Source organism: Atractosteus spatula, chromosome 3 (assembly GCF_055471065.1).
Source record: "Atractosteus spatula isolate fAtrSpa1 chromosome 3, fAtrSpa1.hap1, whole genome shotgun sequence".
Taxonomy (NCBI): domain Eukaryota; kingdom Metazoa; phylum Chordata; class Actinopteri; order Semionotiformes; family Lepisosteidae; genus Atractosteus; species Atractosteus spatula.
In genome coordinates this window covers 5,917,175-5,943,530 of record NC_142708.1, presented here as the reverse complement: position 1 = coordinate 5,943,530, position 26,356 = coordinate 5,917,175, and the positions used below count along the sequence as shown (strand labels likewise).

Genomic DNA, 26,356 nt, shown 5'->3' with positions numbered 1-26,356 from the left:
TGGTTTTTGAAGCACTTTGAGATGGCTTGACAAGCACTTTTAAGATTCTAGTGACTGGAAGTAACCAGCTGTAGATAATCTGAGCCTTTTAAATTGTGGGTTTCTTCGATCGTCCTTGAATCAAATTCGCTCGTAACCCAAAAACGTGGGCAGGGAACATTTCACGTTTTAGAGCATTTTTTACAGCAGGTGAGCCTCAGGGTCTCACTAGCTGGGACTGCTGTGCTGAGGAAGCCTCCTGTCGTGATTTGAGGATGTGTACTCGATGTCAAATGCTTCTATCTGTCCTTCAGATGAGACGTAAAACCGAGGTCCTGACTGTGGTCATTACAAATCCCAGGGTGTTTCTCGAAAAAAATTAGGAGTGTAACCCTGGCCACCTGGCCTAATCTCCCATTGTCCCTTACCAATCATGGCCTCCTAATAATCCCCATCTCTGAACTGGCTTCATAACTCTGTTCTACCCACTGACAGCTTGTGTGTGGGGAGAATATATATATTCTCTATAGCTATATATAGCTATACTATAGCTGCTGTCGCATCATCCAGGTGGGGCTGCATGCTGGTGGTGGTGGAGGGGAGTCCCCATTACCTGTAAAGCACTTTGAGTGGATTGTCCAGAAAAGTGCTATATAAGTGTAAGGAGTTATTATTATTATTATTATTATTATTATTATTATTATTATTATTCTAGCAAGGCGTAGCATTGGGTCGTTATGCCCGGGCAGATCCTCAGGGCACATGTCCTCTTGTGTTTTGGGAGAAATTTAATTCAGTTGTCCTCTCTGTGCTCCCTCAGGGAAAGCTGTAACCGTGGGCCGACTGTCCAACAATATGAGTGCGGACCACGAGGACATTGCCGGGCCTGTCAAAAAAGCTAAACCGAAGCAGCCGAAGGTGGTTACTTTTTGAGGGGGTGCGTCTTCCCGAGGCATCAAAAGGGATCTTTCTAGAAAGTTGTGAACTCTTGGTGGGGGACCACAGGGAATGACTCTACTGCCCGAGCTCTGGAGTCTGTGACGTTCCGCCGGACTGTGGAGCGAACTGGGCCTTGGTTTGAGGGGTGGAGCCTCATGCCTTTCAGTCCACCCCCGACTCGACGCTCCAGTCTGGTCCTGACGTCCGACTGCCTGGCGCCACAGAAAGCCGCTCTGTTCGCTGCAGGCCTTGATTCCGACAGCTCGGCTCGCCAGGGCGCGTGCCCGCTTTTAGCCTTTACAACGCGAGACCTCAGTGGAAGAGGGGCTCCACTCTCGCCAAGCAGTTTGAGACGGTGCAGGCCACTGCAGAAGAAGACCCTGTCAGAAATCCCCCAGGCATTTGTGTTGCATGAGTCCCCTGTGATGGGCTGTCCCTGTGCACTGTGTAAAAACTGTTTTCATGTAATGTGACTTTAATCACATGGGACTTCAATAAATATCTCGGGTTGAGCTCATGGGTTGGAGGCAGCCTGAGAAGTGTGCAAAACATCCATGAAACCAGGAAAAGGTGAATGACTGTTTATTTACTTTTTTATCATTCTGATAAATAGATGGAGGAACATTACAATTTTGTATTCTAAACAAACATTATCATATTAGACATTGATATAAGGAAAAAAATAATTGGAGTTAGTAATAACGTTTTTTAAAGGTATGACTGAAATCCAAAGTCATGTAGGCAAAATGTGTATCTGAGGGCTTTTATACACTGCAAGGGAACATGTCATTTGTAAAAGCCAGAAGCTCATGGGTTGTGGTCTGTACGTATTTCCATATTTCCAACTTCCTTCCAGTGGGGAAGTAGTCTTGTACTCATATTATGTATCTGTATCTGAACAGTCTTCATTTTGTTTTGCATTTTGGCGTTATCCTGTATGGTACAAGTGACATTATCAAGACGTAATTCAGTAAGGCTCGCATTTGAGCAGTGCTGAAAACTGCACATATTAAACGCAGCTTAATGTTGGTTATCACATAATCAGCGTTAGGGATTCTTTAAAGCTTATTCAGATTCAGCTTGATATTGTGTCTGCGGACCTGAAGCCGAGGTGCCTCTCCCATGGAATTGGAGTAGCACCTAAAATTCCACCTTATGTGTAAAGCTGTTCCTGGGGCTATTGCAAAAGTAAGCCTGAAACAACAGAGCATCTCTTAAACAGATGGCTACAGTAAAGTATATCTGCCAGTGCCATCCAAAGTATTATTGCAAGTATATATGAAATAGCTTCCTATAAGGTTACCCCCGCTTGTCTGTTGACCGAAAACAAACGAGACCAAAACAGAGCTAATCTTATCTGTGTGTCATGGTAGTAAGCTTGTGCTAGGGTAGTTGCCTGATGGTTATACACTAGTATTAAAAAATACACATGCTTTAAGAGAGGGACACACTGAGTCATTGTTGCATTGATGGGATTCTTACGTAGTCGAATGTTTTGTGCTTTTCCAAAAGCTGCATGTTTTTAGTGTCCTTATGTTCCAGAAAAGCAGTTCCATTTGCTACAAGTGCAGCTTACCCTGGTAGCTACCAAAGGACCCAGCTGCTCATCTCCTACAGAAAGCAAACTATCCCATTTACTGCATGTTGAAATCACATCTTTTTTTTTAAGAAGATGTGTGGTTCTAACAGAGAAGTAGTCATAGAGCACTTAGCTAATGGACCACAGCGTGCCCATGAAATGTTTTGACAAGAAAAAAGCTCCTGCAGTCCGACGAAGTGGAGAACACGCCCGCCGCGCACATTTAAAGCTTTTGTGTGGTTTTTCTGCTGCAGGGACTATACAAACAGGATGGCCATCGATACTTTTCCATTACAGCGCTGTCTTTCCACACGTTTTAATCCCTGATACACAGAGGCGTGACTTTTGGACATAGTGGTGTACTGTAGCTGTTGATGCCACACCACAAGCACTGAGAGTGAGCCAGAGGAACAGTGTGGGCTTTGAAAGCCACAGACCAAAAGCATTAAAAGGCATTAAAGCCTGCCTTAGAACCTGGTGCTCTTAATATTATTTTCTAGAAATTCAATGCATGAAGATGCTGTTTCTTCCAGAGACTTCGACCATCCAGCCAAGTTTCCAGCGATGTATGGCAAAACCCCAGATGTCACTTGGTTGAAGTACGAGACCTGTGAAGGCGGTGCAAGAAGCAGCGTTAAATCGCGGTGCTTGGCAGTCTGAGAACGGCACATGGAACAGAAAGGAAATATAACACTTTTTGTAGCACAAAAGACTGTTGTTCATTTTGCTCACTTTTAAGCCAGACAGGCACTTACCAAGGTACTACAATGTACCTAAATCTTTCAGACAGTCCCTAGTAAGTAACTTTTCCACCTCATTGTTCAGTTCACTTTGAAGTGGATCCAAGAGTAATACTAAAACAAAATACTCATTGAAACCGAAAATATTTGCTTTAACACAAATCACTGTTGTTTTAGTCAGTATTATGGGTCTCTTTCACATTTGACGCAATTGTAGTGCAATTGTAGTGCAATTAATGCAGGACGGTAAAGTGCTTGATTAAGGTACTTGTACGGTGAGTTCAGGACCCTGGACAGCTCTTTGCAGAGAGATTTGACAACCCTTATCACTCTGTTTCGCTGTGCGAAATTGAACCGAAAATAGGTCCGTTTTTTTTTTTTTAAGCAAATGGTTAATGAAAACATTCCAGTTACATTGACATTTGTGTACAAACAGGGACAGCTCCAGTGGCAATGAAGAGATTGAAAAATCTGTGCCTTGTGATTGTAGTCACCTGCTCTACCCCCCAATCACCTCTACACAGTGCCTTGTGGACTTTAATCCACTGTGCCCAACTGCAAGTCAATCAGCTGATGTCTCTGGTACAGCTTCAGCAGTGAAATGCCTGATGTTGCGTTTTCAGAAGCCAAAATTATACTAACAACTGCCTTGTTACAGCCTGAAGGCAATTAAAATCATAAATGGCAGGAATTAAAAGCTGGTGTTTTAATTGCCATTGATTTACAGTATAAAGGTAATACCATGGAAATGTCTGTACAAGTTAAAGGTCATCATATGTTAATATGATGTGTACTGGCATGTTTGAATAGCACTAATTGAAATGCACTTGTACTACATTTGACCTATACTCTGGGCGGTTTTGAATCGCTTTTTGGAGTTGCACTGTCCCTTGAGTTTCAGCAGCAGCTAAAAAGCCAATGAAAAAAAATTCTCTGATATAGTACGACGGGTTTAAAAAAAGGTTAACTTAGAAATGTAAGAATATGTCGAAAGTCTCCATGTTACTTGAAGGATTGTGTTGTCCTGGTGAAATGAGTTACCGGCAGACCAATGTTGCAGTGTTGAATGGTGCAGGTGAAATTATCGGAAGGTGCACTCAGATGTGACAATAGGAAACACTGGTGTATATTCTGATCGACTGGCTACAGGTTGAGCCTGCAGGACTGGATAATTGGCCTCCTATTGTTTGTAAAGTCCATGTGTTCTTGATATATGTGAACGCCCAAAACCTTGTACTCTGTACTGAAACAACAAAACAGTTTGCACAGACTGTGCCATTATATTGGCATTCTGCTTGGTGTTTTTTTTTCTATTTTGTTCTTTGCCTTACTTTGTCTTATGCCTGGAACATTTTCAGTATTTTCTTTTAAATAAATAAAGGACAGCACTTAAGTTCAACAAAGGCTGATGCTACCATGCAGTGAAAGTCTAATTTCCATTGACCGTTGCTCATATTAAAATGAAGAGAATTAGCTACTACACATCCCAGATTTATAGAGCTGCTCTAAATAATGCATCATTCTCAGTGTCATACATGTAATACCTGATTGCTGTAACCCATACGCTGCCATATTCAAATGTAAACTCCAACATGTTCTTGTTCTAATAATGGCTGAAGAATGACTTACTTATGCATCAAAATGGGTTACTTTATTGCGTCCATGGTCAGAGATGTCTGTATACACAAGTGTTGAAGTCTGGATTTAGTTTTAAAGTATTCCATAGTGATTGCTCTCACTCCTTTTCAACTAAAGATTATTTTTTTAAAGGGGGGGGGGGGTCAGTGGAATTTGGTAGAAGCACAGGAGCACGGGGCTACAGATACAGTGCCTCTTTCGGTAGCAGCCTCTCTGTGACCTGTAGTGACCTCTTGAGAGGGAAGCCCACCTTGCAGGAGCTGCAGCCAGTGCTGTTGATGAGGAACCCTGCGCACAGAGCTTCACTGCGGGTGTGATCAGCCAGCGGAGGCACAGCTGCCACGGTGACGGACCGCAGAGCGATGATGTAGGGTTCCCTTCAGCAAGAGGAGAGCAGACTTTAATAAATGGCAGACACATTCACCACAGTGAGACCAAAGTGCAAAAAAAAACGCTTTCACCTTTTCCCAAACCTGAAAAGGACCATGCTGGACCATGGTACAGTATAACGAATTCCGTATTTCAGACTGATTTCATGTTAATGATAATAGGATCATATTTATCTAGAGAATTCTCGGGGGTAATTATAAACATGCATGTGAAATTACAAAAATGCACATGAAAAAAAAAGGCAAAATCATGGACTGGCCTTCATTTAGTCAACTTCCTGACTTCAAATCTGAATTAATATTAAGTGAAGATTGTCACAGGCAACAGCAATCCGCAGTATATGCTAATTTTAAATGGATTCATTGGCAAATAGGTAATTATTACATACTGGATATTGTTACATTAAATAGTAAAACCAGACCTACAGGACTGCAAATCCAGAGCACAGAATTGCCCACTAGTGACTACAAAAGGACATCATGGAGTCATGGATGAAGAACCCTTTTTTTAACCATTGTTTGAGGATAATGTGTGTACCAAATCTAGCCAGTAGGTGTTACTGTTCCCACAGTTTAGTCAAAACTCCAGTCTGTGGAGAGGTGCTGTTTGTGTGAGAAATTCAGAGGAAATGGAAAAAAAAAGGAAGGGAAAAATATTTTAATTTAATAAAAAAATCTCAATCTGGCACTCAAATCCACAGCCCCTCAAAGAGGAAGCTCTGCTCGTTTTGCAATGCCTCTAACAGCTTACTGGGGGAGAGACCAGCTAAGGACAGAATGTTCTCAAACTCATTTGTAAGAGAAAGCCAGAGATCCACAGAGCCCTTACTGAAGACTGACTCCAGCTCTCACAACTCAGTGTACTGCGTCCAATTACTGGAGTGTACAGTGTCATTGCATCATACGCATAACACAAAATAGCAGTTAATTACAGAACGATTAATGATGCGTGGCTACACTTTCAGACACTCTTTTAGAGTGGTACTTTCTGATTTTGTTTGTCTCTGGTACTCACTGCATGGCTTTATGAAGGCTCTATTTGGGTATTTTCATTTCAGTGGTGCAGTTTAAAGCTGCTCATTAATACTAGCTGCAATTGGTGCAAAGGCACCATGGATTATCTTCAACCAAACTTTAGATAACTGATTTGTGTTTGTATTCTTATTTTCAGTTTACACTGAATCAGTTTGCACTGAATACGGCAGTGACCTGCATCTTGAACAAATACCGTATGCACAAAAAATTGAAGAAAGAATCTTACATGTCATGCAAACTCCCTTTCCTACTGAAAGCTGCATCCTCCAAATGAAGACAATGAGGCTCATACACTTTATTGCTGTTAAGTTCATTTCCAAATGAGTCACCGGGTTAATATACTGCAGGCAATCACTGGTTGCAGACATCCTTTGAGATATAAATGGTCTGGCAATTTAAACACCCACATTCACTTCCCTTGGAAGCTAAATGATCTGCCCTCTTCACAGCATCAGACTTCTTTTCGTTTGATTCGTGGAACAAGCAGTATTTTCTCACAAAACCGTTCACAAGATAGTGAGAGGGATGAAGTACTGTATACAAAATATTTCAAGCATTACATTTCATTGAAATTTATTTCAATGATAAATAAAATCAACTGGGTTGAATTTCTGGATGCCTTTGAGGATTTTGAATTTTGGTCTCCTCAAAGTCTGCATATATGGAGTTTCACAAGGTTTGTTTTAAGTTTGAGATAAGAAGCGTTATATATTATGCTTATATAATGGCTTCATCAGTTGGGATTACTGTGCTGTAGTTGTAGGAATCAGTCTCTATAACCCCAAAGCTTACTTAAATTGTTTGCCTCAGTACATCTCACATCTTCACGTAAATATAAAAACTTAATCTTAACAACAAACTAAGATAAGTGTAATGTGTATTGAGAGACATCAAGATCAGATTTTTTGAAGAGCTGTGGTTCAGATCATGCGTATATGAAACAGCCTTGCCTATCATAAAAAAATTGCAAACAGCTAATCTATTGCACTTTCAGCATAGGTCTAACTGAAGCTAGGAGACACAATGCGTAATACAAACCCCTCTTTGCATGGCTGTCTTCTGGACATCAGTACCACAAAGTCTCTGCCTCTGTCACTGTTGACTGAGGGGCATTTAATATGATACACTTTCTCGTCATCACCAGCAGTCTCCACTTCTTCACAACTCCTGCAAAGAGAATAATCAGGTTTGCTGTTTAAGTTGCAAGAAGACAATTGGTCAGGTGACAATGTAAAAACCAGGAAACGGAGGCTCCTGGTGTCCATCTGATTTCCTATGTGGGCAATGATCCTCTGCACAGAGAGGGAGAAGGACGTGACTTGAGTGTGGGCCTGTGTCGAGCTGTGAGTCTTCAAATAAGAAGAGATCAGCAAATAAGAGAGAGCCCTATATGGAACAGGAACAGATACAGACAGGACCCTGAGTAACAGAGTGACCAGGCACCGTGTGGAATAATGGACAGAAACTTGACTGTGTGAAAGCGAGAGTCTGTGTGACTTGTGGGTTTTGGGAACAGATCCTGTGTGGGCCAATATTCTGTGTGAATTTTAAGAGTTTATGCTCGGAAGCCGGCAGGCAGCATAACTGTCCGCTGTGTGCAGTTAGGGAAGACGTTATTAGCTCCCAGAAGAGCTAGGCTTTTGTTTTAAATCTTACGGCTGCATTTGTGTCTGTTTTCCTGAGACCTGCCTATGAACATATCATTTGCTATGACATCCCAGCTCCTGGGTGCTTCATATTACATACATAACAATACCACTACTAATGGTCAAACGTCCTTGGAATTATTAGAAACTACAATGTGTTCCAAACAACACAAATAGTTCATCCTAGAACTAAACACAAACCCACACCACTGGGGCAGACTCCTAGCACAACTGCCAGTCCTAGTTCAGACTTGATTGATCTGACAGTAGATTATCATGTCATGAAATCCATTAGTGAAATGACAGACTTTTTTTCAGCAACAATGCAGGAGACCGATAAACACAACAGTGTGTGCTTATGACAGCCTGGCAACATCTGAATGTCTTCAGAGTTCATGGGCAACCACTGCTCACCGAGAAGCCTGAATGTGATGCCTCAGTTTGAAAAAGCTCTTGCTCCTTATAATGTGAACAGGGTCATCATCCACCCCCCTCTCTCTCATATCTCCTTGACCACTGCAGTACTTACGCGTAGTGCCTGTCCCAGGTGGGCCGGAGCCGCAGGTCTGAGAGCACAGAGAAGGTCTGGTAAACAGGAGCCATCACCTCCATCTCTACTTTAACAGACAGCATTTCCTCCTCGTTCGTGAAGATTCGGATCTGCAAACAAGCCAGAGAGAAGACCAGCCTCCCGTAAATCGAAGGGGGGTGGGGGGCGGGGGGTGCCTTTTATAACTCTGCTTACAACATTCTTAAATTTGTACTCGTTTTCTTTTTCACATGCTGCACATCTGAAAAAGAGACCAGTAAAAAGTTAAACATTTTGGCCACACTGAGACATGGGTGGTGTGCCTCCCAACAGAAGATCCTCATCCTGATTGTCAAGCATGGTGGTGGGAGAACCGTGGTTTCTGCTGCTTTGCTGCCTCTGGACCCAGACAGCTTGCCATCATTGATGGAGCCATAAAGTCAATCAACAGTGTCTGGAGGAGAATATCGGGTCATTCATTAGTCAACTGAAGTTGAGCTAGAAGTGGGCCATTCAGCAAGACAATGATCCAGAATGCCTGAAGTAAACGAAGAAGGAGAGGGAAGTTTGTATTTTGGATTGGCCAAGTCGAAGTCTGCACTTAAACCCCATTGACATGTTCTGACAGAAGAAGTTCATTCAAGGAAACCCTCCAGTAATCCCTAAACAATCCTGTAGGAAGCAATTCCCCAAAAGCAATGCAAGAGCCTGATAAACAGTAACAGGAAATGTCTAGTGAAATCATTGCTACTTCAGGAGGTGACACCACTTACTGAATGTAAGGGTTCACAGACTTATTCCCAGAAGGATATTTACTGTTGGATTATTTAGATTATACATTTATTGAGGTTATCTCCATCTAATTACGTTTTAGGTCCAAAACACAAAAGAACTAACTTGTTGGGTTCCCAAATGTCTTCTCAGCACTGAGACAAGGTACAGTATACGTGGCAAGTGTAAGCTCCAAACACACACGGGACCACTTCCAGGATGGCAGACAGCTCCACCACTCCACCAGACCAGGTCCTCTGCTCTGGCAGTAGCCTACACTGTCCAGCTTTCAGAGGAGGGGTCACATCTCTTCTGTAACTCATGCTGAGCACTGAGTCCTGTTACAATGACTATTATCTCACTCTAACAACTAAAAAAATTCTTTAATTTTTTTTTGTTTTGTCTTTGCTTAGATCTCCGGTTTCCTTTTTTTGTCTACTCATTTATTCCAGTTTTTATATTATTGATGGGTTTACACTGTTTGTTTAGGTACCAAGTCTTTCATGCCATGATGATTGGTCACATTTGTTCAGTATTGTATATGGTACCATGTAATATTCATTCAATGAACAAATTGAACATAAGAATTAAAAAATGTAGATGTAGATTTCGATGCTCTTGTTGTTGTCTGCCACTGTTTAAACTGAGCAGTCAAGTCAATTTCCGAGCCTTGGTCCACCCTTTCCTGGAGATCTCGTACCTTGGGCTGCAAACTGCTGATTTCCCACTCCTGTTTTCCTGCCAGAACAGTGAGAGCAGCAACATTCTTGTAGCCCAGATACACCTGGAAGGTGGAAGTATGGGGGAGATGGTGAGACATCTTTGTGATATTGGAACTGCAACAGCAGTAAAGAATTGAACATTTTGGCCACACTGAGAAAGGTTTTGTGTGGTGAAAACCAAACACTGCCTTTCCACAGATCTTCATTACAACCATCAGGCAGGGAGTATCAGCAGCAACAGGAGATCCCTAACCACAGAACACTAGCCCAACGATTCTTACCAGGTAAAGATGTCACAGTCCTCTAACAGGAGATAATTTATTCTTCTACATACTGTGTACTAGTTATTCTTGAAGCATTTTTACATTAATTTCTTCAATGGGAAAGTGAAAGATGGCTAAGGAAATGGGAGACATCCTATTTTAAAGTGTAGCTAAGCAGTGTGATGTCCTGTACAAAGCCTAAAGACGAAAGGCCTAAAAATAAAGTCAATAAAGATGTTAAACACTTAAACAGCCTAATAGAAATGAAGATACTGAGCTCATTTACCTGATTATTTTTGTCCCAGGGAACAGAGAGTGACTCTTCTTCTTTGTGTGATAAGATGTGCTTTCTACGGGAACACAACAGAACCCCTCACTGTGTTTTTTAGGCAGAAATGGAATTTAGAGACTAAAACTATTGCCTACTATGGTAGGAGAAACACTCAGCAGGGGGCAGAATTGCTCCGGACAGGGTTTTTCTTGGCTTTGTCAGCAGGCAAGGCTGACAAAGCAAGGCAGGCAAGGCATCCCACGTTTTTCAAAGCCTGGAGGGGTTACCATGTTCTCTTTTCTTTGGGAGGGGGAACTTAGAGGAAATTTTGGGTTTAGTAAAATGTCAGTGGAGGATTCCTCCTCCTCCTCTTGGTGCCACCACTGCTACTACAGCAGCTGGAAAGTGAACAGTTAACTGGAACTCCCCTTAGACAACACATAGACGACAAGTCCAGATGTTCATAGATTAATACGAAATGTAAAATGAAAAAATAAGGCACATAACTCATTGAAATACAAGTGCGAAGGCACCACAAGAATGACCAGAATAAAAGTTGGGCATCTTAAGGATGACATTTTCCCACTTCTCAATTATTCTTCCTGTGGGCTGATAATGATCTCAACATGATGTAAATCAGCAATTAGTGCATTAGAAATACACAAAGAAGGGTGCAGTACCTGGCCAGGCGGATTCTTTTCCGTACAATTGCTGCCAGATATCTTCTCTCCCCGTCCTTCAATACAAAACAAACCGAAAAGCTTGACTTGGATTCTCCTGGTTTTCCTGCAAGCCGAACGATCGGTCAGGAGAATTGCAACCACGGGTGAAAAAGGAAAACCCCTTTTCTGGATAAACAGTTTGATCTGTGTTTGACGTGATGTGCTTACAATTAAAGTACAGCAGTCGTTTATGAAACACAATACAATCAACCAGAACAGACTGATTTTCATTGGCCATCATCACTGGGCCAGCACGAGCTGCTTTGATCGAGACAACGTGGAGCACTGTTATCGGTTTAGTTCTTAAAATACTCAGAACATGAACATGATCAGAACATGGGCTCAAACATTAAAAAAGTGATGAGAACTGCTACAGGCACAAAGCAACCCATTGAGTGCTTAACGACTGCCACAGATTTCTTAGTCAAGTTTCTGAATTTTACTGTACCACGATCTACCAGAACACCTGTGTTTCAGTGACCCAGATTGTCGACCTAATAGTAACCTATTTTGAGGACAACAGGGATAGGCGTGATGGCAGCTGTAACCTAACTACATTCCCCAGAAAGCTGTAGGAAACGTCCTGCAGCCCTTAGTCACCTGACTAGTAGCTGGAAAGTGATTGGTCAGGTAATACTTTGAAAATAGGAAGCTGAGGTGTGAAGGATGGAGAGAATTACTGTGGGACTAGAAGTCTGTTTTTAATGTGAGCCTTGAGACAGGAGAGGATAAAGGACCCTGTGTTGGTTGGATAACAGACGTTGTGTGGTACAGTGAGCCCGTCAGTCTGTGTGACATTAATGATTTCTTGAGCCAGTAGGCATCTTAGCTCCCTGGCAATACTGACCTAAAGAGGAGCCTGAAGAAGTTTAGCTCAAGCCGAAAGAAGAGCTAGGTATTTGTTTGATTTTCTTAGTGTTACCAGCACTGTAAATAAAGAAAACTCTTTTTGGACAATTTTGGACTATTGGACCTGACGGACGACTGCGTTAGTTGTCCTGGGATCCACCTATATAAAAGACTTACTGCTAAGACGCAGGGCCCCCCAGGGAACTTTGCACTATGATGAATTGAATGGAATCTTTTCATTCTAGATTCTTGCTCCTTCTCACTCTCAAACCATGTACCTTTCCTACTCTCCCTTTTCTTGAAGGCCACTAAAGCATGTCTCGTGTTTCTCATGCCAAGGGACGCAGAAGACAATTACCTTCGTACTGTACTTGACATCAGGAAAGGTCTGCATCTGTTCCTGGGCGCTGGAGATGTTGTAGATGAGGAACGCACTGTTGATGTGCCGGGGTCTCCCTTGATTCCATTCCTCACAGTTATATGCTTCAACTCGCACTCCCACCTCCAGACTGCAGACACATGGGCCAACAGGCAGTATTGTATATAAAACACAAGCTTTCAAAACTTTGCCCCACCTCTGCAACCGCTGTTCCCACAGTTGTAGGGTGTGAACTGGTCTACCAGAACATCAGCAAGGTCATTAATGGCAGTGTCTGCCTCAACTAGGTCAAATCACAGTGTACAACTCCTTTTTCATTTTTACGACTCTGTTAGGAATCCAGAGATGCAACCAGAGAAATGGACATTGTATCTAAGGGGTTAATCGTTCTGTTTGGTCAAGGCAAAAGGATCAGGATCGGTATTGTGAGATCGAAGCCACACAGATGAAAGTGGGATTTGGACATCTGTGCTAAAACGTGTTTCCACGGCCTCTTGGAACCCACACAATAGATGGAAATAATGGGATAAAGGGAAGAGACAGCCGAAGCATGCCCATCACAAAAAGGATGAATAAGCAAGAAGGCTCATCTAAGTATTTGGTCTGAAAGAAGATCCCAGACATAAACCTATCTATGGTTCACAAAGTTTCATTAGAATATTTGCGGCAGCGCACCTTTTTCTGGAATGTAGGGGTTTAAGGTTAGGGTTATGGTTCTGTAAGTTGTAGGGTTAGGGTTAGCTGACCCTAGCCCTAAATGGAAGGTGTAGGGTCAGGGGCAGGGTTAGGGTCAGGGTTAGTGTACCTCTTCTGGGACATATTTAGTAGTAGTAGTACCAGTCTACAACTCTTCTGGAAGGCGTAGTGCTAGGGCTAGGGTTAGCATACCTCTTCTGGAAGGTGTTGTTAACAACAGCCTTGAACACCAGTCGGTCGCCCACATTGGAAGGGCCTCTAAACTTGAACATATCGACTGACTTGAGGGTGGGATAACCACACAGGCGGCTGGGAAACAAACAACAAACAACATTGGATTGAACGCAGCCTACTGGGAGACGAATCTACATTTTGTATTGAAACTTGAAACTGGAATTATTGGAATGAGAGATAGTGCAAAAAAGTCCATGAAAAAGTCCATTTTCATTGTTGATCATCCTGAAACAACATGCACTGTTGAGTAGCTAAATATGAATGGAATTGATTATTTTTTCTTTTGTAGTAGACCTCTGTAGAAGCCTTTTACCACTTACTCCTTTAGTGAAAGACAAAAGGGGATTTTTACGGCACAAGATGATGTAAAGATTCATAAAAGTAAAGTTTTAGGCAATGAATATCATATAAAATCATTCGTTTTTTGGTTGAGCAAGCTTTTGCTGTATTTGCCAGTATGAAAAGTTGAACCTTTTAAAAATGTTGCCCGTGTGTAGAACAACTCTGAAAGTGATTCCTTGTTTGTTTCTGCTATGGAAAGCTGCATGAACGCAACAGTACTGAATGAAAATTAGCAACCATTTCCCTCCACACTCTCCCTCCTGCCCCCAACCCCCACCTTTTTGCTCACAAAATACAAACAAAGGAGGGGAGAAACAGTGCTGTTCTGGCATATTTTCTTTTGCTTTGTTTATTAGGAATCAGACGTACCCTGAAGACTAATGGCAACATCCTAACTGCAGCAGTCATGTGGACAGGGAGACGGGACCCTGTGCTCCAGTGACACTGTGGTTATAAATAGCTCACTGGGATGACTCAAATACCTTGCTGCGACAGTAGCTGCATTCTCCATCCAGGCCATAATTTGCCCACCAAAAGTGTTGCCATGGTGATTAGCATGTGGTGGCAGGACGAGCTCGATGCTCTCTACTTTAGTACTCTCTGTTGATTTCAGCGTGCTGTCTTTTCTGTTCGCTGCATCTGTAGTGAAACAACAGAGAAACGAGGTCTTAATTCCTATTAAGAGGTTCCTATTTTTGTGAAAATGACTTTACTGCTGATCACCCCATAGAGCCTATCCTATTTTGTGCTGAGGTAGTAGCAACAACGTTATTATTTTCTATATGAAGAGCCTGTTTGTACACCTCTGGGGCATTCAGCAGAGGCAGGAGGTCAGTGTGTGCCCCCTTGCTGTCAGAACAAAAATGAAGCGATGTGTCTATCAGTCTTCCTAGAGGGACAGATTTCAGGTTATAGCCCTAAACCTTAAGACAACTATCACTGATAGAGCAGTACTTCAAAGCTTCTCAGAGAAGTCACTTGTATTACATGAGTTTCAGTCTCAGTCTGGGTTTGTACTAATGTTCATTGTGGTGTTCAGTCTAACACCTGGGCGTTAGTCCAATGGATCAATTATCTTATGCAATTCCCTAAGGAAAAAATAAATATACTCTGTATGGATCCTAAAACATGGATACTGAAATATTTTACTCATCCCCCTAGGCAACACTTATGATACTTCTTGGATTACTTGATCTGTTTCGTCACTGTTCCTACAATGGGACGAGCATGGCACCTGAGAGATGAGAGTTAGGGTTAGGTCTTGTCCAATGACACATTTGAATTTGAAAGCAACACCAAAATGTCTATGTACTGTGTCTTGCCAAAGGCAGATTTGCATTTTCCAGTGATTTGCCCCATCAGTGTTGACAATGTGCCCAGTCCCATCTGATGAGAAGCAGAACTATACCATAATGCTGCCACCACCCTGCTTGACTGTAGGGATAGTGTGGGCTGAGCATTTTGCTGGGTTTGTGTCAGATGTAATATTTTGCTTTTAGATCAGAAAGCTCCAGTTTTGTCATGTCTAACCACAAAAGCTTTTCTGCTTGTTCGCAGTTTTACTTAGGTGATTTGTGAAAGTTAAAGTTTTTAGATGTTTTTTTTCATTTCTAAACATTAAACTTAGTGGCGTGAACGCTGAACTCTGTAACTCTTCCAAAGTCAATGTTGGCCTCATGGTGGCATGAGGTTAAACCAGCTTCCTCCTTGCCTGGCTGCTTAGTGTGGAGAATCTGTCTGATCTAAGCAGTATCTTTATCATGACTTTGCCATGTTGTAAGAGGCGCAGTATTAATGGTCTTTAAAATGTTTTTGTTCTTCTGATCTGTGCCTTAACACAGTACACATTTATCCCTGAGTTGTTGAGAAGGCTCCTTGTCCTTCTTTGTTGAATCTTTGCTTGAAATTCACTAACTCACTAAGGGACCTTATAAAATACAGATGTATGTAAAGTATTCTGAAATCTTGTGAACCACTGTTTTCGTACACCAGCAGAGGCCACTCAACTAACTTGGTGGCTCATTAAGATAATTTTCTGCACCTGAAATAATTTAGGTTTACCACAGCAATGGGTTTGAATACTTTCACAGTCATGACTTTTCCATTTTGCTTTCACATTACTTATCTGTTTACTTCTTTCTTTTTGTTTTTGTTTTTGCTGTGGAATGTGTGGAGTAGATTGTGTACCTAACAAAGGTAGGCTGTGTATTGGTTGTGTATTGACACCCGAAGAAGGCTCCGCAGCCAAAATGTTGTGTCTCTTTTCTTTCCTTTTCGGCATGGAATAAACCTTTACTTGTTCCTTAACAAATATTAAGTGGTACTTCAACGTGCACTACAAGCATTAAAGCCACAGAATGTGAAAAGTGTGCGAGGGTCTAAATAATTTTGCAAGTACTGTACTTGTTTATACATGCAAAGGAACAAGTAATAGGTTTATTCCATGCTTATAAACCTTTAAAATGCTTAAAAAATTTTAATGTTTACACATTATACATTACACCCCCTTGTTTAATCATTTCCAGTTACTCCCATCAGAACAGATATCGACTCCCCAATTCCAGAACCAACAGATTTAAGTCCTCATTCATACCTGTAGCCATATCATTCCTTAACACTTGACTTCTATGCAAATATGTACCGTATATTGTTGTACCTGTTGTTTTTTTTTCTTTTGTTCTGTCTGTCTGTACACCAATGCTGCTGCTGTAAAACAACTTACCCCCCAGGGGTAATAAAGACTCTCTCTCTCATTACCTCTCAACAAGTGGCTGTCGTGCATTAAGTTGTTGAAGGCTTCTTCATTGCAGAGCCTGAGCCGCCTCCTCTCTGAGGCCAGGGAGTGCTCCAGCTGCTCCTCTGCTGTGCTGGGGATCTCCACCGGCTTCAGGCTGACCTTCAACAGCACAGGAAAATGCATCACTGCGCAGAACTGGAGCCGGCCGCACCGGAACTGCTGGTGGGGGCTGCGCGATATCGCCAGGCTCGCTCCGTACAGTACGTGAACGCAGCTGTCCGTGCCTTAGGGGCTCATTCTGAAAGAAAACAAAGACTCCGGACAGCGGTATGATTCAAATTTCAGAATTAAAAGTTCCTGTGTTGTCCCAGTGAAAAATATAAATGACTATAATTTACTCCCGATCTACTAGGAATAGTACTCGTGCCTCCACTATCGCAAGAGATCTTACTCCCTAGTGGCTGCCATTGTCCGGCGTTCAGTTCCCACTCATGGAAATACGCAAATGTCCGATGAGAGTATGGCAATAGCTCAGTGACTGTTGCTTGACAGCGGGGCGCCGAGTCAGAGGGAAACCCTTGGAAGTGGTGCTGCTCGTCGGCAGGCCTTGAAACAGACACAGGCCTGAGCTCTCTGGGCTTCCTCTGGGGGCAACAGAGGTCTGCACCTCCCATGTTTCTCGTACAGTAGACCTTCTGCTCTGTTCAGACTGCCCGCCGATTTCTGATTTCGGTCTAGAAACAAGTTGTGAGATCATGGAACTGAAACGATGGCACTTGGCTGTCTCACCTTCTGGGATCCAACTGGCTTCACCACGAATGTTGAATATGCCACACAGACCTGCTTCAGAATGCCAGTCTGGACATCCTGTACAGACACCCTTATGCCAACCTGCACACACAAAGCACAACAGCCGCTGAGCCATCGCAGCACTTTCATCTGGAAACCTGGGAAGAGGGTTCCAAGGATTTTGTGGGATGGGGTAGACCTGTTGTTACCGTTTTCTATTCAATGTCTTCAGTTGCAAAACAACATAGATAAAAATCTCAGTCTGATCGGGGGTTGTCTGCAGTTCTTCAAGTGAAAAAATTATCCAGAAATATGATATGATATATTTTGTGAATGTTTTTCACAACATCATAGCCATTTTTGTTTAACAATTTGTTCACAAAATTACCCACAAGAAAGACCACAAGCAACAGACCAGGGAACATTATATCAACATATGTATTACCTATGCTAATTAATATTCATGTGACCTGTTTCTGGGACGCATGGATACTAATTAGCTCTTACTATGTTGCAACTTAAAACTTCTATTTCCATCTTTTACAAATAAGAAGTCCAAGTTAGCAACAACAGACAGCTGTTTTACACTTGCATTGCATTAGCATGATGTACCGTAGCTGACTGAATAGTGAAACAGTCGTATACAGTACACAGGTGTATGCCATTTTTCATTTTGTTACATTGTGCACTTTTTTTGCTTAAATTAATAAGAAAGTATAGATGGGATTACTGTGATTCTTTGTATTGTTTGCTTTGATTTAATCTCATTTCCCTTTTAGAATAAATGTTCACCTCACTTTGAGGAATTGTCCGTGTCCTTTGTTATGGCCGGAGATCCCAGTGAGAAAAGAAAGGCTGAGTGAACATGTGACGTCAGTCTTAGCCTGATGTGACCCCTGAGACAGAGAGGAACCCAGGACAACTGTGGAGCAGCAGTCAGGCTCCTCTGAAACAACCACTTACCTCCATACTGCTGTTGAAAGCTCTATTCACTTTGGCTTTGACATTGATAATCTGCCCAACTCTACAAACAGCAAAGAGAGGATTATTAGTCCATAACAAGCACATGCACTGCTACTTAAACATATTATTGTCATACATCATACATTTATATCACATTTATAAGAACTTCAGCAGTGAGTTTGGAACATAACGTAACTCTTTTCACGTTTTGATAACTCTATCAGATATTTTTTTAAAGCGGTGTTTGTACCTTCAGTAAATTATCACATAAACATTTACTACAGTGAGTCTTTACCAACATCCGTTGCTTCAAATCAATGTTGCAATAGGAATTGATTGAAAAATTAATATAATTCTCATTTTCATCCCCCAGAAAAAAATAATTCTGGATAGACCAGTTGTTGTTTTTGCCTCATGTTTCCTTTTGTACTCTTGAAGCAGGGAGTAAATAAGTACTGTACCTCACGGTTTCTTCAAACTGTATGTCGTCCATTGAAGCCGTAACACAAGGCACTCCAGCATGCTTCTCCGCTGGAATAAAACCAGGAAAAGATCCAGATTACCCAGGCACAGTACATGAGATTTATTAATACAGTCTCATTACCACAGCCTGAAGCTCGTCACCATCTGTCTGTGAAACGGGATGAAATAATTGAGTTTCAAGTTTGCCACACTTGCACTTAATCCATTGTGCCAATTAGGTGAGCCTTCTTCATGCACTGTCAAATACAGGACAGGAGATCAGGAGGTGGATTTCTTTGAACTGAAGAACACAGTACAGTGCAGTGTTTGTAGCAGATGTGTAGAGTGAGAAAAACTGCTTATGCCCACTCCCACATACAGTAATATATAATCTTTGTCACGATCGTCATCCCTCCTCTAGAGGGCACTCCGACCCTTTTGTATTTTAGTTTCTTTATTATGTGCACCTGCCCCCTGTCTGCTGTTTGCTATGTAAGTGTGGCGTTTCGGTAGCTCTCGGCGCAGCTATGGAAGATGGACGCCCAGAAGCCCGCCTACCAGCGGGTCCAGGACGACCTGATGGGATAGGCCTCACCCCAGCATCCTGACCATCTGGGTCCGGGGCTCGGAGCGCCTGGCCTCGATATCCTTTTAACCTCTGTGTTCCTGATCGTCTTACCCCTTCCCCGGGATTTTAATCGTCCTTGTCTTGGATGGACCTCCTGGTTTTGGATTATGGACTGCGCCCCGGTTTCCCTTTTTGGACGGTGTTGGACGGTGTTCGCCCGCGCCACGCCCCCCATAGCACCAGATCACAGCCGTCATGCCCCCCTGTCTGTCATCCTGTCCTGTTCCTGCTGTGTCTTCCCTGATGTCCTACTCCAGTCACTTCCGGATTATACCGTCTGCACAGGGTCCTAAATAGGCACTACATGGGAGCCTGAACCAGCTCCTGTTACAATCTTGCTTGCATTCTACAATCTAGGCCTTTTTTATTTTAACATAATAAAACGAATTTCCACAACATGAACACAGCTGTAGTACATGTAAACCAGGTAACGGAGATGTTTTGGCACAGCAGCAATAAGTATGCATTTGAATTTTAAGGACATGAGATACGACATCAACAGTATGATATGGTGAGGTCTTGCTTGCATTATCCATGCCCTGTATATGGTTTCATTGTGTCAGATTTTAATCTGTTTTTAGGAATTTTTCATGGATACGCTAGTGGACAGCAGGACAAACCAGGTTGCAAATAACTTCATGTGTTGGTTTTCTCATGCCCTAAGATTATTTTTAAAGGTTTCTCTGCTCACAGAGATTAATTATATTCGGTTCTTCCAAAATGATTTTAGCTAAAACCTTTAGACCACAGCATGAATAATGTTGAAATTTCCTGAGCAATAAATCCTGTATACTTTTTATACTTGTTTTTATCACAGTAGAAATGGTTACTGAGGAGATTTCACAACATGGTCATAACATGTCTGGACTCCATGGGCAAGAAAAAGAGCAGGACTTTCGTCCATCAAGATCATTTCATTTTTAGTTGACAATTTATTCAGCAACAGCTGGGTGGGTTGATCTATATATACCCTCACAGCTGTTTGTGTAAAGTGTCCCCTGTGATCGGTATTAAATAACCTTCTCCTTAGTTTCTCATTATTTGTAGGACTTTCCTTTAGAATAAATCACCTTAGTTCATCTTATTAGTCCCACCTGGGCTCTCTGGTTCATGTTCCTCTGCTGGGTTGAGTTTGTCAACATCTTTAAAGATTTTCAAAACTTGTGTGCTAGCAGGACTCTGTGTCCTCTCTGTTTAACACTAAAAAGGTTCAGTTCTTTCACACTCTTAGTGTAGCCTGAGCCTGTTAGTGTTATTATATTTGCCTTTATTGTAATATATTTGGATCTTCCTCTTGACCATATTGTTTTTTCCTTTTGTATGTGCACTTCATGAAAACCTTATGAAGATCATGTGTTTCCCTGGATAATGGTGTCTGTTAACTGGTGTAAGACTTTCTTTTGAGCCTGGGAAAGTATCTAGTCAGTTGTCTCTGGACTAATGACATCTTTGTGTGCTACAATGCATCTGAAGACTGGGAATGTCCCCCCTGACAATGTTGCTTTGTCTGTTTCATATCTATATATATCTATCTGTAAAATCACATACAGTAGAATTACCAAACAGAAACATACATATTGCAATATTATTATGCATTTCTTAATCAGAATGCATCCATAGTCTCTACAAGGCACTTAAGCGACTGTCAGCCAAATATTTTAGTCACTTTGAAGACAATAGCAATGCATAAGTATTGCAAGGAATAACTTTTCAGAACTGGCTTACCCTCTGTACTCTATGTACCTGTAACCAGATAAATATAACCTGTTATAATGTAAATTATGGTAGTTAGCGGAAGTTATTTTGAAGTGTCTTTACATTAGTATCCCTAGCACAGAGAGCTATAAGACCGTCTAATTAAGGAAGTGATTACATACAGTAGATCATCAACAGATAACAGTGCAATAATAATTATAACCATCTTCTACAAAAATAATTTCAAACACAATTGTGCCTGCTTGTGCTATTTGTGAAGCTATAAGTGTATGTAATGCAGCGGTTCTGTACAGTGCTCTTATGAATTGTGCTTTCCACAAAAAAGCAGGCAGCCTGAAAACTTTGATCCTATTTGGTCCCTATTTCAAAATGAGGATAGTAAAAAGAAAAGGCGTACAGATTAATTATTTTTCATTTGGTGAACAATAGACTGTTTTTCTGCTTCTGTCAAGTCAAGGATTAACCATTTTAGAAGGCAACAAAACTTCAGGAGTCAGTGAAACAAAATCGCAAGACATTGCAAATCAAAGAAATCAAAGAAAGATCTGAGGCAATTTGGACAAGGGTCCCACAGACACACTGGCGTCATGGCCGATAAGTCAGTGTCCTGTAAACAGCCAGAGAGAGCACAGGTGTCTGCCCTACACTCCGGGACACAGAGCATCATGTTCTGAAAAGTTCAAAAAGAAAGCAAGCACTGAGGTCGAGCAAACGTCAATAAGACCTGGGAGTTATCCATTAATATGAAGGGTGGACTCAACACCAAACACTGGAATTTACTTCTCTGTTCTTCAGTGCTGACACAGAGAAAAACTCCAGAGTGCCCAGAAAGCAAAACATGATGAAAGCTTATTCAACATCATTTCACACCAAACTGCAGTAATACACAGTGATTTTTAAAAGTATTCAGACCCTTGCACACTTTTCACATTTTGTTGCTTTAAATACTTTGATGCAACCATTAATATTTCATAGACACACAACCTACTCCACACATTCAAAGCAAAAAACAAAAAAAAAGATTTAAATAATTACTAAGAAAGAAAAATGGAAAAGTCATGATTGCATTAGTACATTTATTTTGGTGCACAAAATTATCTTAACAAGCCACACAGTTAGCTAAGTACTGTATGTAATAATTGTGGGTCACATGTTTTCAAAATAAACTGACATGTCTCTGTAAGGTCCTTCAGTCAGCTAGTGAATTATAAGCAGAGTCAGCTAGAACATTAAGGAGCTTTCAAAACAACTCAGGGATAAAGCTGTAAAAAGGTACAGATCAGAAGTAGGATATAAAGCATTTACAAATGGTTAATATCTCTTTGAGCAATGTGAAATCAGTCACTAAGAAGTGGGAGGTGCTTCCGTACTGACTAGTTTAGGCTGCCACCCCAAGCTTGGCAAGGCTAACTGGAACATGGATGGAGCAAAGTACTGGCAAATCTTAGAGGAAAACCTGTTTCAAACTGGGACATAAGCCTCACCTTCCTGCAGGACTATGATCTAAGGCACAGGGCCAAAGCTACACAGGACTGAATGTCCTTGAGTGAGCCAGCCAAAGTCCTGACTTGATTCCTAGTCAGAATCTGTGGAAAGACTTGAACGTGCATCAGTGATTCTCAGGCAACTATCATGAAGAATGGACAAAAATCGCACCAGTTCTGTGTGCAACGTACTCAGTTCAGTGTGCGGTAGAGACTTACACCAAAAGACCTGCACCAAATATTGAGCTCACAGGTCTGAAAACAGTACGTACAGCGTGGGATCAACATACTGTATTTCAGGTATTTTTCTCTTTAGCTTTCACTGACATTCACTGTCATCTTACCCTTAGAGGTCTTTGGCTTGAGAGTTCAGGTTCTGAATAAAATATCAAGTTAAAAAAAATGTGTAGACATCTTTTTGTAACTTCACAAAACAGGACACCACAGCAAGGGCCTGAATATTTTTGCAAGGCACTGTCCAAGGCAGCATAGTGCAGCAAATATTTAAAACATCAGCAACAATCAAAATACAAACAAAGCAAGATTTTGAATGCAGGGCTGTGTGATGCTCTGATGTGTTTTTTACATGACTGTGATTTATTTATGCACACAAATGAACCCATTCAGCTCCCTTACGTTTTTCCCGTTCACCTTCTTCAGTTTTCACAGACTTTGCCCTCCTCTCCACCCTGACAGCCTGTTTACTAACATGCGGCACGGGCAGTCTTATCTATTTATCTGTTTTTATCACATGAACTGGAGCAGCAAACGGCCTTTGATAAAAGTAAAGAGTGAAACTCTAAGGACCAAGGGTAGCCATGTAAATCATTTATATTCTCACATTACAAACATGCTCCTTTCACCCTGAAGACAGCTCACTCCTGTATCCGAGAAATCATGAGGTAACAGCTGGTCATTACTGCACTTAAATTTTAGATGAACAGTAAGAGCTGTATCATACGTTGCGTAAAATGTATATTAATGATTTGTTTGGTACACACATATTCTCCCATTTCATTCAGGCCTTTCCACCAAAGTACAGTCCTAAGCACTGTATGTATGTCTGGACAGATCTGAAGTTGTTAACACTCAGTATGTATGTATTGTATGAACTGAGAGTTCAACATGACAACAGTGCTGGCTGTGTGCGTTCTGCATTGCTATTAATGACTTCAGAGCCTTGGGAATCGACCCAATGAGCTGAGATTGGCTAGCTCACGGCACACCTACTGTACCAGTGAAAACGCAAAAAGACAAACACTGCTACCAACGCAAAAAACACTACAGGACAGGTGTTCCAGAACAATTGCTCTTCATTTTGTCATGCCCAGTACACCTACTGTACTTCTCTCCTGTTCCTAGTTCCCTGGGATTATTCATGTCTTTCTGGTGTGACTTGTTGTGTAGCCTATTTACTTCCTGCTTCTGCTCCGCTCCTGCGCTCAGCAGTGAGGTTCGGATGTCCTGAGACCCGCCTAGCACCAGGTCGCCCCACATCCGCTACCTGAGGGCATAGGTTTCTATACGGCATGTCCTGAACAGCTGAGCCCGGGCTAACCCCCGTCTCGCCGCTACGCATGGGGTCTTTCTCACTCTCCTGCCATTCCACGGTTCGTCCCTTCAGACACCCGTGACACATTTCGGTTCCCGCATTGCATCTCACCCACCATGAGAACTACATTTGCTTCATAAAGTTAGCATAGCTTATAAAACAGCACTTTGATTTCAGTGTTCATCAGGACCAGAAGAAGTTTTCCCTGGCAGAAGGACGGGTGGGTTAAGGCACAGTAAACATGTTCATTGAACATTTACAAAAAATGTGCACTTCCATGCCTTGAGCTAGAAGAGGGAAGGATCTATCCAGGTTTTCAGAAATGCCTTGTTTTTATAGTGGTGATGGGCTTCTTACACTTCTTCCTAACATGCTCTTAATAGATTACAAGCATAGACTGCAACAAGTAGAACAATCAATGACCGTAGTGCTCTTTATATCAAATTACTGCACTGAGAACGTACTTTCAGAACAATAGATATTATTCAGATCTATTCAATTTTCATCAGAAAACTTATATACTCCCTGAAGGACCCACCAGTACCATCAGTCTCCCTGTAAATATTAGTGTCTTGTTTTATTTGAATTAAAAAGTGCAATACTATTTGCTGTGATAAAAGTTAAATGTATCTTACTCTTATCTTCACTGTGGCAACATATCTGACCTATCATTTAGGAAACATGCAGTACAGTAGTTTGGTATTCTTCAAACAGGAAAATGAAAGTACCGTAGCCCATCATGTATACTGTAGTACATAAGCAAATCTATATAGTACAGATATTGTATGTTTTAGAATATAGAAGAAAGACCATCAGTGCATAATCAATAAATGCACAGGCTCATGTTCATATCTGAATAGAATTAAAAAGGGACTAACCAGACACCATTTAAAGACAGGTACCACCGATAAATTCCTGAACCCTCTCATGGGGAACTAATTTGAGGCAGTTCTCGTTAATAAGAACATGCTGTATTATTCCACATTCTTATGGAAGCTGCTTTTTTCAATAACAGAAGGTCAGGGAGCAGTAAAACGTCTGTAAAGCTTTGTGTTGAATTGATAAAAATAGTTTGTATGGAAATTGAGTGTATCAAGACACTTTAGTTTCAATAGGGAAATCCTGGCAGCTAACATTATTGGAACTGACAGGAAAAAATGCAATTTGAATCTATATAGTGAGCATTCTGTGTAATATGAAAGCTTGACATTGTCACTGCCAGCTGTTAACATGTGGCCTGAATTTGGAAAAGAAACAATTGTGATGTACTTCAAAAACGTCAGTAGTCTTTATTTCCCATTAGGTGTGGAAGAGATTGAAAAAAAAAATCCATAGCCTGAATAGCACACTGCCTGCAGTTCTGTTAAAGCCAGACTCCAGATAAACTCTTCACAGGGATGCCAGTATTTGAGTAACAAAGTTCAGAAATGTTTCAGCATTTCAATTTAATAAAACCTACAAACTGATACAGTTTTAAGCACTGTAAGAAAAACTAAGCAAACATTCTGTTTTTCTCTGTTAAAAAAGGGTGAATTTCACAAACAGTCCTTAAAGACAGGTAAGGGTACAGCACTTGAACAGGGACATTCACCAGACAGAAGACAGTCTAGTTCTGAACAACTTGTACCTTTCCATTTCATTTCAAGGAACGACATTTCTAGAATGTTGCCATTGTGTACTGTATCAGGAACAATATCTGTCAAAGTATTTTGATGCCTTTATACAGGGGTAATATGAAACTAATATGAATAAGCGCAGAAGACATTGCAGGAGAGATGTATCAAATACTATAATAGCTTATAAAATTAATGAAAAATACAAAAATATTTGCTAAGACCAAATAACAGTGCGTGCAAATCTGTGCGTGTGCGTTTGTGTCATCTTCAGCGTGTCGGCTACATCGATCTCTCCCCCCCGATCGGTACAAGGCTGAGCCGACTCTGCTGGGAGGCAGCCATGAGAGCCCTGGTCCCCTGCGGCTTACCTGCCAGGCACGCTGTGGTGTCAATCCACTTCAGGAGCTGTCCAGCCCCCAGCTCGCCCCTGTGATTGGCGTGGCAGGGCAGGACGGACTGGCACATCTCCACGTCCGCAGGCCTCAGACACCGGGTCTCCTCGGTGGCCTCTGGCAGGGCTGGGGCACTCTGGGACCACTGGTCCCTGGCTCCTGTGCCTTGGCTTCCTGTGTGTTCCAGGCTCATGCTTGCTCTGCTGTCAGCCGGCAAACATGCTGTCTGAGTGCCCCTGCCCGGCTTATCTATATAACTGACTTCCAGGGTCAATAAACTATCACACTGGAAAG

The 26,356-nt window shown here is 41.8% G+C and overlaps 2 protein-coding genes across 4 annotated transcripts in view; one reads left to right on the top strand and one right to left on the bottom strand.

Annotated features, from left to right (window-relative positions):
* Positions 1 to 4,634, top strand: part of zcchc9 (zinc finger, CCHC domain containing 9) — an 11,154-nt gene extending 6,520 nt beyond the window's left edge. The window contains exon 6 of the mRNA XM_088910269.1: positions 800 to 4,634. Coding sequence (XP_088766395.1) covers positions 800 to 912 — 113 coding nt within the window. The 3' untranslated portion in view covers positions 913 to 4,634. The remainder of the gene's footprint in view (positions 1 to 799) is intronic.
* Positions 1,484 to 26,356, bottom strand: acot12 (acyl-CoA thioesterase 12). 3 transcript variants are annotated; one of them, XM_088910268.1, is made up of 16 exons: positions 26,039 to 26,356; positions 18,674 to 18,743; positions 18,213 to 18,273; positions 17,250 to 17,351; positions 16,481 to 16,619; positions 14,206 to 14,362; positions 13,340 to 13,456; positions 12,431 to 12,581; positions 11,182 to 11,237; positions 10,517 to 10,580; positions 9,939 to 10,029; positions 8,702 to 8,913; positions 8,475 to 8,605; positions 7,338 to 7,466; positions 5,126 to 5,252; positions 1,484 to 3,105 (listed from the first exon to the last, which is right to left on the bottom strand). In XM_088910268.1, the coding sequence occupies exons 1-16, from the start codon at positions 26,253 to 26,255 to the stop codon at positions 2,965 to 2,967; spliced, it is 1,965 nt and encodes a 654-aa protein (XP_088766394.1). In that variant the 5' UTR covers positions 26,256 to 26,356; the 3' UTR covers positions 1,484 to 2,964. The 3 variants fall into 3 exon arrangements, with proteins under 3 accessions (XP_088766394.1, XP_088766392.1, XP_088766393.1); XM_088910266.1 differs by lacking the exon at positions 8,702 to 8,913 and having other exon boundaries at positions 9,946 to 10,029; positions 26,039 to 26,349; XM_088910267.1 differs by lacking the exons at positions 8,702 to 8,913; positions 17,250 to 17,351 and having other exon boundaries at positions 9,946 to 10,029; positions 26,039 to 26,351.

What these genes read in the sequence shown, in the direction of transcription:
- acot12 (XM_088910268.1), bottom strand. Translation starts at nt 26,255, where the DNA reads ATGAGCCTGGAACACACAGGAAGCCAAGGCACAGGAGCCAGGGACCAG. An exon ending in CAGTTTGAAGAAACCGTGAG is followed by an intron (nt 18,274 to 18,673) that starts GTACAGTACTTA and finishes TGCTGTTTGTAG; the next exon opens with AGTTGGGCAGATTATCAATG. An exon ending in GCAGCTACTGTCGCAGCAAG is followed by an intron (nt 13,457 to 14,205) that starts GTATTTGAGTCA and finishes TTTGTTTCCCAG; the next exon opens with CCGCCTGTGTGGTTATCCCA.